Here is a 13,332-nt window from a genome sequence, read left to right on the forward strand (position 1 = left end):
TTACCACCCTTAAGCATGTCCGATTTAGGTCAAATTTTGCATGAAGGCTTTTTTCGAGGTGCTTAAACTTTTGAGCACTAGAACTTAACGAAAATAGAGGTGATCCCAAAATTTTGGCACCCTTATATATAAGAGCGGTAAAAATCATCGTGTTTTGTCGGTTACGTCACTTATGCCATCATATATCTGGAACCAAAAGTAACAACCATTTGATCTTCGAACTTGATCAATGGCCCGACAGTAGCTTTCAAACGAGCCCAAGTTTGTTCAAATGGGTTCAGCCATCTCTGAGAAAATTGAGCGCGTTCAAATACAACGCTTTTTGTCGGTTACGTCACTTATACAATCATATCTCCGGAATCAAAAGTCACAGCCATTTGATCTTCGAACTTGATCAATGGTCCAACAGTAGCTTTCAAACGAGCCCAAGTTTGTTCAAATCGGTTCAGCCATCTCTGAGAAAATTGATCGCGTTCAAATATCTTCGAAAGGTGCACACACATACTCACACACACACATACACACACACACACACACATGCATACACACACAGACATTTTCCGATCTCGACGAACTGAGTCGAATGGTATATAACACTATGGGTCTCTGAAGCTCCGTTCGAAAGTCGGTTTTTCCAGCAATTCCAATACCTTTCTATAGAGAAAGGCAAAAATGTTTTTTCTTTCTCGTTTTGAAGAAAAAACCTGTTTTAATCCACATAGTGGTGTAATGATGCCTTTCTCATATTACTAATATTTTCAGAAATATCACAAGAAGATTTTGTGAAGAAATTTTTTTTTCAATCTTGAATAAAATATGAAACTTTCTTTGGGTATAAACTAACATAACCTTTTCAAATTGTAAACAGTTGTGTCAAGTTGATAAGAATTTTTCTTTATTTTGCATCACACTAAATGATTAAACACACTTTACCCTATAGTTCTGGAACCGGAAATCGAACCCGGATGAAATTAAACAGTAACCTATAAGACTGTACGAACTTTTATTTGAGCCTGTTTGTGGAAATCGATCAAATCATCTCTGTGAAAATTGAATGAGTCTCGTTTTGAACTTTTTGACTACTTTTTTACTTCTGGTACTTCTGGAACCAGGAACTTGGAACCAGTATAACGAAAGTCGGTTCGTTGAGTAAGTAACTAATATAGCCTACAAATTGAATCAGTTTTAAACCAAATCTAGAAGAATTTTACCCTTCGTCGCTCTAAATGACGGTGTGAAATTCAATAGCAACCTACAGGATTACGAGGTTTTTTTTATGAGTGACATTATTTGACACATACCCACACATCCACATACATTGCTCAGCTCGATGAACTGTGTCGAATTATATAGAACACTTAGCCCTTCGGGTCAATTTCCACTGGTCAATTTCCCAAGTGATTGTGTAAACTTTCTTTATGAGAAAGGCAATAAGTGCACTTTTATTGAAGAGCATCTTTATCATGATCTTGTAATAACACTAACAAGTAGGTACAAATTGAATAAAAGGATTAGAAATTTACATATTTTTCACCTAAAAAATATAAATTTTAATGTGGCAACCCTGCACGCTATACGAAATTGAACAAAGCACGCTGTGAATGGAATAAAGCCGCACGTACCAGTTTTGCATCGTATTTTTTTTTTCGATTATAGAGATTTTAACTTTGTTGTCATTCACCTCTTCGGACCAGAAAAGTTTTCTGATCCTATGTGCGGGGTTGGGAATCGAACCCAGGGAGGCAGCGTGAAAGGCATCGACTTACCCATAACGCTATACCCGTTCTCCTGCATCATCATTTTGAATTTGAATGTTTTGACACTCATCGTCCTATAATTTCGGAACCGGAAGTCGGATCAAGATGAAATTGCACAGTATATTTAAAGACAATGAGAGCTATAATTTGAATCATAAATCGTGAAAAACGGCTTAACCGTAGCTGAGAAATTGACGGGAGTTCCGTTTTTGGAGATTTTCTTCATTATTACCGGTGCTTTCGGAAGCGAAAACCGGGGACTTGTAGTCCCAAAGTAGTTTAGTATAATCACTAACTAATAAGATTCGTCAAGTGGATCAATTTAGCAGTAAGTTTTATAATAATGTGCACCTTATATCGCCATCGCTTGTGAAAAAATACTCATGATATTGAAAATTTTCATCAATCGCACTGTAATATCGGAACCGGAAGTCGGATCTGGATCAACTTTTCGGGGACTTTTTAAAGAAGACCTTTTATTTGCTTCTTAGTTTACGAAAATTGGTCAAGAAATTTCCGAGAAAATTGATTGCATATTCTTTTATAAATTTTCATATATTTCCTTGTAATTCCGAAACCGGAAGTTGGATCCCAATAAAACTCAGGAAAATTGTTTAAGGTCATAAAACCTTTTATTTGAATCTAAGTTTGTGAAAATCGGCTCAGCCATCTTTGAGAAACGTTTGTGACATTTTTTTCATTTTTTTTGTGCACCCTGTAATTCCGGAACCGGAAGTCGAATCCATATGAAACTCAGGAATTTTGTATGGGACCTCAAGACCTTTCATTTCAGGAAAATTGTATAAGGTCATAAAACCTTTTATTTGAATTTGAGTTTGTGAAAATCGGTTAAGCCATCTCTGAGAAATTTGAGTGACATTATTTGTCACACATACATACACACACAAACACACACACATACACACACAGGCATTTTGTGATCTCGACGAACTGAGTCGAATGGTATATGACACTCGGCCCTCCGGGCCTCGGTTCAAAAGTCGGTTTTCACAGTGATTGCATAACCTTTCTATATGAGAAAGGCAAAACATTCGAAGTATTTTTACTGAAGACATAAATAATGTAAAAAAATTATTTTTTGAGATATATTCGCTTTATTAAAAAAAACGTGCTTAATCCACCTAGCAGTGAGATGATACCTTTTTTTATCAATCCGCATTGATTTTTCATGAATATTCTTCGGTGTTTTTAGGTTCTGTGGACTGTGGAGGATTGTTGGCGGTTGCAAAATGCACTTGAATCGTTCGTAGATTGATGTAGTCGAAACAAACTTATAATCAACGTCGCAAAATGTCAGGTGATCACGTTTCACCGTACCCTGAGACCTGTTAAATTTGACTATCGCATCGATGGCTTAGTCTTGGCTAGAGCTACCCAGGTTCGCGATTTGGGAATACTGCTAGATGAAAAATTATCATTTGATTTACAACGATCACAGATCATCTCAAAAGCATCACGTCAATTGGGCTTTATCAGTAAAATCGCCAAGGAGTTTAGAGATCCTGACTGTTTGAAAGCTTTGTATTGTTCACTTGTCCGGCCTATTCTAGAGAATGTTTCAGTAGTTTGGATTCCTTATCAACTTTCGTGGAGCATACGCATTGAAAGAGTTCAAAAACGATTCGTTCGTCTGGCATTACGAAACTTACCTTGGCAAAATCCTGCTAATCTGCCCCCATATCAGGATAGAGGTCAGCTATTAGGAATCGATACGCTTCATCGACACCGAAAAATCCAACAAGCATTATTAATTGCAAAACTGATCAATGGGGAAATTGATGCTCCTGAATTACGCTCTGAAGTAAATTTTCGGATACCGAATAGGACACTGCGGAATACATCACTGCTTCAGCAAAGATTTCACAGGACTCGTTTTGGGTTTAATGAACCGATTACTGCTTCCATTCGAACTTTCACCGCTGTTGAGGATCTTTTCGAGTTTGGTGAATCATTTCGCGAAAAAACTGAAACGATCCACTGTGATTTAAATTTTTAAGATATTTTATTAGTGACATTTGTGAAACTAGCTTTAAGTTACATTGTGTTTCATTACTTTCGTTTATGTTTTTGAAAAGATAGTGGTTTTTGCGCCCGTTTGAGAATGACAAACGAACAGTTCAACTCAAATGGGTTTTTTCCCACTCTAATTGTCCATTTAGATCTTGTATCCGATGGACACAATAATAGTGAATAAATAAATAAATAAATAACTCAAAAAGTAAACATCCGATCTCAAAACCATTCAATAGCGTTCTGGGTGACGGGGAGACCTTTCATTTGCGTCTAGTTTGATTAAAATCGGTCCAGCCATCTCTGAGATCTCGATCTCTTTGTTGACAACACATATACAGACACACACATACACACACGGACATTTGCTCAGTTCGTCGAGCTGAATCGATTGGTATATGAGACTCGGCTCCTTCCGGGCCTCGGAAAATTTTCCTAAAGTTTGAGCGAATTCTATACCTATTATATATATATACATGTGTATATATATATATATATATATATATATATATATATATATATATATATATATATATATATATATATATATATATATATATATATATATATATATATATATATATATATATATATATAAACAGCCTTTCTCATAACTGGAACAATGTAACTGATGACAACTGTTAAAACAGCATAACATGATGTCAACTACTTTTCAGGGGGGGGGGCAAAGAAGTGTATCGAAAATAAGCTATCCACATACATTTGTGTTGTACGCATGTATTTGTGATGGATTTTTATGCTTAGATCACAGCATGCTGTGCGTTTGGATGTCAGCTTCCGTTTGTTTACTTGTTTGTGCGGTTGAATTTCTGCGTTTTCAAAATGTCGCGTATTGAAAAGAAAGTGAAAATTAAGGTTCTGGACACATGGATAAGTGAGAAGGGTATTACTATGCGAAAATTGGCGAAGTGGTTTAGAATTCATCATGCCAGTGTTAAAACCATCGTTAATAAGTTTGGAGGACACTATTCTTTGGACGAGCTACCAGGAAGAGGCAGAAAATCCGGTTCTTCCAATCCGAAACTGGACCAAAAAGTGGTTTCTCTAATCATGAAGAACAAATCAATGTCAATCCGTGGTTTGGCCAAAAAAGCAGGAACGAGTGTCGGAATGATCCAGCGTATCAAGAGGCGAAATCATCTGAAGACAAGATGCAGAAAATCTCGAAAAAAAAATGTAGAACAGAAGAAGCGAGCAGCAACAAGGGCCCGGAAATTGTATTCGCGTCTTTTGCAGTGTCCAGATGCATGTGTTTTGATGGACGATGAGACTTATGTAAAGGAATACTCAAAAACCCTTCTAGGTCCACAATACTTTATTGTCGTCGTTGAGGAGGATGTGAGCGATGCGGACAGGTCGATTCAAGTGGAGGAATTCGGTCGAAAGGTACTGGTATTGCAAGCAATATGTTCCTGTGGTTTGAAGTCAACCATTTTTTAACGCAGAAATCTATCGATCTGAGTGTCTCCGAAAGACATTACTGCCTTTATATAAGAAGCATAGTACACCTCCATTGTTTTGGCAGGATTTAGCGTCGGCTCACTATGCCAAAACCACTCCCAATTAGCTTGCGGAAAAGGGTATAAATTTCGTTGAGAAAAATATCAATCCACCAAATTGCTCTCAGCTTCGACCCATCGAACGTTACTGGGTAATCGTGAGGAGGGTCTTCAAGGAGACTGGTAAGGCAGCTGGGAACATGCAGCAATTCAAGAAAATTTATGCTCAAGCCTCCAAAAAATGCGATGCAGCACTTGTACGGAACTTGATGAAGAGCGTTCGATCAAAAGTTCAAATATTCTTGAAGGAATAACTCAAATTTCATTCGGTTTTCATCATGCTTAAATTGTAAGAAATGTGGTATATATCGAATATTTCTCATCAGATCTCTAAGGTCATGACTTGGTGATAACGGTCAAAAACCGCTATTCCCTGGAAAATAGAAACCCATCAGATATGACGGTAATTAATATTCCTATAAAGTATAACAGCAACTATCAGCCCCCACGAACTCAGAACATTCAGCTCCCGAACTCAGAACATTCAGCAAATAATTTATTTACATTAAAACAGTCCGAATGCTAATACAAGGATCAGCTGTGCTCAACAACATAAGCCAGATGCCAGAAACTTTGCACAAAGGGGTTAGTGGATTCAAGCGATAGAGCCTCTAGTTCAGCTTAGAAACATCGCATCCGGTGGCACCGGGAAGAGCGAATTCAGGATAGTCGCAGCGATTCGGTCGAGTCGAGACGGATAGAAAAAAAAAACAAAACGCTTAGCAATAGCACTCACCGAAATCCGGACATATACTGCAGCGTATAGCCGCCGATGAGCAGCACCAGCACTATGATCGACTGCAAGTGCCCTAGCAGGGTGCTGAGGTCGACGTCCACAGCATTTGGCCGCAGTCCAACGAGGCCCAGGATGCATACGTACGGCCGCAGAAACTGGGCGTTGTTTGGGTGTTGGAAATCCAGTGTTTTTTTTTGTTTGGCCCGGCATTGTGTTCCAACCGGTTGTGATATTTGTTGGATATTTATGGTTGCATTTTAGGTTTCCAGCGTTGCTGTAATGGCGGACGAAGAATATAAGATTTTGTAGTTGATTTTTTGGACGTTTTTGGTAGTTATTTTTAGTTACCATTTGGACACGATGAGGAGAAACAGTTATTTCACGAAGAGGATATTTTCACGCCCCATTTCAAGTTCACACAAATGGCAGTGGCGGGTTGTTCGATGGATTGGTTCGGCAAACAATAAATAAAAAAAAGAAAATAATTAATGCTGTGAATGATTTCGTTTTTTTTTGTGAATTTTCATAGAACGAATTAAGTTTGACACATTTCCTAAAGCAGAGAAAATAGCGGATGCAGTTGCGATGTTGAACTCAATGCGGTATAATTTCGCATGTATACCAGAGGAATAAATTTATCAATGTCAGGTGAATATTCGAACTTGCGCGCATTAATGCCAGAAATAGTTGAACAAAAAGTTGTTTAGCGATGATTTTTTGTCGTTTTGTATAATATCCACTCATTCATACTCATAAGTTAGTGAAAGTTTATGCAAAATAGCTCTACTTTGTAGTTTCAACCATCCAGGCACCGAATATAAAACGCTACATGGTCGGTAAATGAACTTTTTCATCTCTTTGTGGAACATTTATATCACACCAAATGTTAATGCGGTGCGCTCTCTGGAAGCTTCATAATTGCACTTAAAATTTATATGTGTATCTTCCGCTCTGTACTCAGTTGATGCATGTATCCTGAGTGCATCAACTTTTCCGTCGTGTTCCTTCACTTTCTGTGGGTGGAGGAGGGTAGTAAAAACAGAGGAAACTTCATTGAGGCGAGCACACTTGTATTTATATTAATATTTTCAGTATTTTAAGCACTGGATAAACTAGTTTAGTTTGGCTGACTGGGTTTCGGGTTAAAGTAAGGAGTTTAGCTGCTGCGGGGCGAGGCCGTAGCAAACTTTTCCGTGCACTCCCCAACTGCTTAGGAACCATGGTGAGAAGAGCAGTATACCAACAGGAATGCATCAAATAACTTTTCCAGGGTATTTATGTTCTCAGAGTTTTGTATGACTTTTTGTACGATGCTGATAAATAGTCATTTAATTATAACTGTGTTTTATTTGATTCGAGGTTGTCTTACATTTCCACTTCACTCATTCTGCTAGTAGAACTAGTTCTTCTAAACCAATCACGAACGGCTTGTCCATCTCTAACTTGTACCAATAATCATTCTTTTTTGTGTGTTCAAACTCCAAATACCAAGCCTGAGAAAAAGTTGGAACGGTAACTTCGAGCTGTCATAGCTCGGCTGTTTTTCAACGAATCTCAATAAATTTCACACCCTGCAATTTTAAGAACTTCGTAGATTGATCCAAAAACTTTGTAGTAGATGATTGGTTAAGGAAAACCAATGAAAGTTCGATTTTTCCCGTTCCAGGTTTTTTTCACGCGCCCAATCTGCAGGGCATCTGCTTTACCCCGAGTTGGCGGTTCAATGTATAGGGCGCTGGTCTTACAAACCAGTTGTCGTATGTTCGAGCCCCGACCTGGAAGGATTCGTAGTGTCAATAGAACCGTAGCACCAGTCATGCAATGGTTCAGTACACTCGGAATCGGCAACGAAGTCTGTTGAAACAGAAGGTCAAATTCCACTACAGGAATGTAATACCAAGGCTTTGCTTTCCTATTTTCTTTCCTTTGGCATCAACGTCGCATATAGAATATTGAAAACTTCAACTTTACCGAGTCATAACATTGTTGTTATTTAACCGATTTTCGAAATTTGTTCACCATTGGAAAGATACTACTTCCAGAAATAAAATGCACTTAAACGAACGAAAAATAGGGTTGTCCACCCAAAGTTATAATGAAAACTGTGTATAGATGACCTCAGAAAAGGTGAGACATTTTACAATGATCGATCGTAAATATCTCGAAATTTAAAGCGATGACTTATATATGTTTACACATGATTCGATTGCTAGTGATACCAGCTACAATTTTCGCCCAACTACCATTCTTGCACTATTAAATGAAAACCTTAAAAAATCGATGAATTTATAATGTTTTAATATTTATTTCATTTTTTTTTCTTTGAATATAAATGAAAAATTAAAGCTTGACATGTACATTTTTATGATCCAAAGTATTGGAATCATTACCAGAAACAATGTACTAATGATCAAAATTATATATCCGTACAAATAATCTCAAGAAATTTAGTACAAATACAGAGATTTTCTATTATTGAGAAAATTTTGCCAAACAAAATCAAGTCAAAACTTTTAAATTTTATGACACATATTTTTGCCTTTCTCATATAGAAAGGTTATGCAATCACTTGAAAAGCCGACTAGTGAAAATACCATTCCATATACCATTCGACTCAGTTCATCGAGCTGAGCAATGTCTGTGTGTGTATGTGTCAAATAATCTCACTAGGTTTTCTCGGAGATGGCTGAACCGATTTTGACAGACTTAGAATCAAATGAAAGGTCTCGTGGTCCCATACGGAATTCCTGAATTTCATCCGGATCCGACTTCCGGTTCCGAAGTTATAGGGTAAAGTGTGTTCAATATTGTACGCCGTCACTTGAACCGGCGAAACAAAAAACGTAAAAAAATTCCTAAACTGGTCTCAAAACTACACAAATCGATAGTCATTATCAGTAGGCAACTAAACGAACCGATTCCGGCTATCCTGGTTCCCGGCATCCGGTTCCGGAAGTACCGGAAATAGTGGTCATATATACCAAAATGGATCTCACTCACTTTTCTCAGAGATGGTTTAACCGATTTCCACAAGCTTAGATTCAAATGGTAGGTCTTCCGGTCCCATACGGAATTCCTGAATTTCATCCGGATCCGACTTCCGGTTCCGGAGTTATAGTGAAGTGTGTTCAATATTGTACACCGTCACTTAAACCGGCGAAACAAAAAAACGTAAAAAATTTCCTAAACTACACAAATCTCGAAAAGTTTCCTAAACTACACAAGTCTCAAAACTACACAAATCGATAGTCATTATCAGTAGGCATCTAAACAAACCGATTCCGGCTATGCTGGTTTCCGGTATCCGGTTCCGGAAGTACAAACAGAATACCACAATATTATATGTACATGAGAAAGGCATCATTACACCACTAGGTGGATTAAAACAGGTTTTTATTAATGTAGTTGGAAATTGATTATGAACAAAATTTACAAAAAACTTAAACTAGGATTTCACTGACAATCTCAAGAATTATGGAAAAATTCCTAAATTCTAACAATAAAAATATATTTGTATTAAACAAAAGATCTAAACAATTTTCATGTACAACCCAAACGCAATTGATAACTACTAAAATTCTGATTTTGATTTTCCGTAAAATCTCAAAAAAATCGGTAGAAGATAGGAAATTTTAAAATTTCCGATATATATTACGTTTCAACGTTGCTGCAAATCAAAGTGAATATATAACAATTCGTGTTGATTTCATCTATTCCATAGAGATAAAATCTCTATTTCATAGAGATTTTAATAATAAAATTATTTTTGTGTCAACATAAAATTTTGATGTGGAACACATCTTTATTTTCTATATAGGGGTGCAAATCAAAAATTCAAGAAAAACTACACGTAGAAATGTGGTCAGGTTTTAAACACTTACAGCTCAGTCTGTTTTGTATCTATTATCAATATTATTTCATCATTTGATAGGAAATATTTCTACGTATTGATTTGAATGTTCATAGGCATGTATTTTGAATTGTATATCATTGAAATGTTGATTAATAGCTAGCAGTGTCCTATTTTGTCTGCAAAAAAATCTCCGTCATACCGGATTTCCCTGCCATAGTCGACGGTTTTGAAGGAGTAAGCGATGTATCAAAGAGAGAGCATCGCTCTGATTGGTCAATCGATGCAAAAGCGAAGCTGTTGGAAGCACGCGAATCTATAAATAGAAGCGAAATTAAAGCTAACGTTCCAGTCCTATTCCTAGCATGCTAGAGTTAGGTTGTTGCTAGACAGCAAGACAAAAACGTGCCATAAAACGATTTGAAGCTTTAAGGGCTGATGCCAGTTGTTAGCGTGAAACCGTGTCGCTCGCTGTGCGCATTACATTTCTCTTCATGCTCTCTCGTAAATGTGTAAAATGACTCTCGATGTGGCCGGGTGGCCAAGAAAGTTTTGATATTTTCGGTTACAAGTTTGACTACATCACATAAAATCCAATAAAGCTACAGCTTGTTTGGCATCCTTGATGAGCCGATTTTATTTCTCTCTCATGTTTCGTTACGTTACCAGAGAACTAAAATGGCGCCGACATAGAAACCGACTTATCTCCACAAAAATAACTTTCACTTAATTTTCATCGCGACAACATATATGTTTTTATGCAATAACCGCATATAAACTAAATTATCTAGACATTGTCAGGATAGATTTTTGATCCATGCTTTTGAAGGCGAGATATTCCATGAACAAGTTGAAAGTTGCCGTTTTCAGCTATGCAACTCTTCCTTCAGAAAAAAGACTTTCCCGACCGCTAAAGTCAAACAATCATTCTAAAATTTCACAGAATAATCTAAACTAAATTTCTAAGAGATTGTCTGTTGGGTTTTTTTATATTCGTCACCGTTTCTGAGAAAATCAGATTTGAAACGTGAAAATAGCCCTCTAAAACGCCCTAAAACACACTGGTCTCAGCCCATAATTGGTATGCTCTGATCTTGTGTCGCGCAAGCTCGGAATACCATGTTATGTCGTTTCTCCATGAGAAACTGACAACTAGGGTAACGGCTCCCTATTTCATCTGAGCTCCTATTTCCATCTCATCCCTTCACCTCATTACTTTGAACATGAATAATATTTTAAAACCTACCTGAACTAAACTGTGAAATATTTTAAAATGATTATAAAAGCTATCGTCACACTTTCCTATTGAAAGAAATGGTTTTAAGTTCTTCGGTTATCGTTTTTTTCATTTCAAATAAACTCACTTTTCAATTTAGGACACATTTTCGTCTCAAGATTTTACAGTTCGTCATGTTTCTGATTATCTACTAATCGATTCGTCTCAAAACATGATCACTTTTTCGCACAATTACACTACCATTGAATGCTGGATGACTTCATAATTAGTAATGTTCACTTGCTACTTGTTTAATTAACGATTTAATACTTCAAAAACTACCCGACAAACAATAAAAGTCTTTAAAAATATGAGATGAAAGTTTTTCACTTAGTTCACTTGATTGCGCTTTGTTTTCATCTCATTTGGTTTCGCAAAGTTGCCAAGTTATCTCATAATGTTACAAAACAAAAATTGTTTTTCTTCTTCAAAATCTCATCAAAAAGTATGTTTTTTTGGTATCCGTGACATTAGTTTAATTATATTATTGATATTAATATTTCAATAAAACTGTTTTGGCTTCGAATATTACCAGGAAGAGCATGTTAAATATTAATGAAATAACCATTGTGACCAATCTAGTAGCACTGGTTTCATTCCGCTATACGTCAACATAACGCTGTGAAGTGTGTGTGTTTCATCGGCTTTGCACAGAGATGCCAGATATTTTCATAGAAAATATGTATTACGTTGCATAGAAACTCTATATCTGGTCTATCTGTTTTCACTAATAAAATGATGTTAAATCTGTTTTCACTAATAAAATCTGTTAACATCATTTTATTAGTGAAAACAGATAGACCAGATATAGACTTTCTATGCAACGTAATACATATTCTATGAAAATATCTGGCTTCAAATAGTTCAAATTGGTTCCAAATTTAATTATAAATGTTTGTCAGTGTTCATAATCAATTATCTACATAAAAGATTTCCACTTCAACATGTGATTTGTCCGTTGATTAATAAACTTTTAAAGAATCACTGCAATCAAATACTAATAGATACTCAGAGTGAAAAGTCTAATTTTTTACTTCTTTCTTTTTATGAACCTGTACAAATCTGTTTGAAATTTAGGAAATCTTTACAAAATCGGTACTTCGATTTAAACCAGTATGCGAACGCAAAAATCTATACAATACATATAAATGTGTAGAAATGGCATCTCTGGCTCTACACTTTGTTTTAAGAAGGGCTAATGAATAAATAGTAACAATCACAGTTTTGTTTTTATTTAAAGTTCACCAAATTAACTTAACAGTAAAATTTTAAATTTAAAGCGAAAGGTAACGGAAACGACTGAAAAAAATTTAAACGTTGAAATGACTTCAAACTGGTTCTAAAAATATCGTATATTGTCTCATAGTTGGCATTAGGCCGTTTTTAAGAAGAATTCTGACATTTTGAACCTGAGAGTGTAATAGTGGAATATTTCGTTTTGATTGCTGTCGCCATTGCTAATTTATAGGATGAATAAAGGATCAACGATAGGATGGATAAAAATCCATTGAGATGAAATTAGGAGCAGAGTATTGAACATTTCATAAGTGTTTTTTTGCTGTTTTATGAACATTATTTTAATTTCCAAGGAATGTGAATCAAATCTCAATGTGGAGCAAGGCGAATGAAGCAGTAATATAAAATAGTTATAGTGATTTTAGTGGCTAAATCGAGGTTTGAAGGCGACGTCCTTACAAATGAGATGAAATAGGAAGCCCTTACCCTACCTCTGGATAAATTTTGAGTGCTTAAGATTAATTTCTAATTTATATTAGATGAACTCGATTGATAATGAGAAATAGTTTATCGCTTCAACCGAAATCGCAGAATGGTAGAGAAACTTAACGCTAGAAAACTGCTTGCATAAAAAACTTGAACACAAGCTTGGCGAAGAGAAGCTTAATTATCGAAATCGCAAGTATGTACAAAGATATAATTGCATATATTTAGGATAATGGTGTAATTTCGTCGGTCATAAAACAAATGCAAATCAAGACAAATGATGTTCGGTGTTGATTCGGATTGATTGAACTTTTTGATTGTAGATCATTAGAAATTTTGGTTGCCTTGTTCCACATCAACGGCTCGAACAACCCCATGGG

At 36.2% G+C, this 13,332-nt stretch overlaps 1 protein-coding gene across 1 annotated transcript in view; it reads right to left on the reverse strand.

Moving 5' to 3' along the window:
• LOC131439654 (uncharacterized) overlaps positions 1 to 13,332 on the reverse strand; it is a 211,035-nt gene that overhangs the window by 121,632 nt on the left and 76,071 nt on the right. Inside the window, exon 4 of the mRNA XM_058610943.1 lies at positions 6,105 to 6,259. Coding sequence (XP_058466926.1) covers positions 6,105 to 6,259 — 155 coding nt within the window. The remainder of the gene's footprint in view (positions 1 to 6,104; positions 6,260 to 13,332) is intronic.

Source organism: Malaya genurostris, chromosome 3 (genome assembly GCF_030247185.1).
Source record: "Malaya genurostris strain Urasoe2022 chromosome 3, Malgen_1.1, whole genome shotgun sequence".
NCBI lineage: Eukaryota > Metazoa > Arthropoda > Insecta > Diptera > Culicidae > Malaya > Malaya genurostris.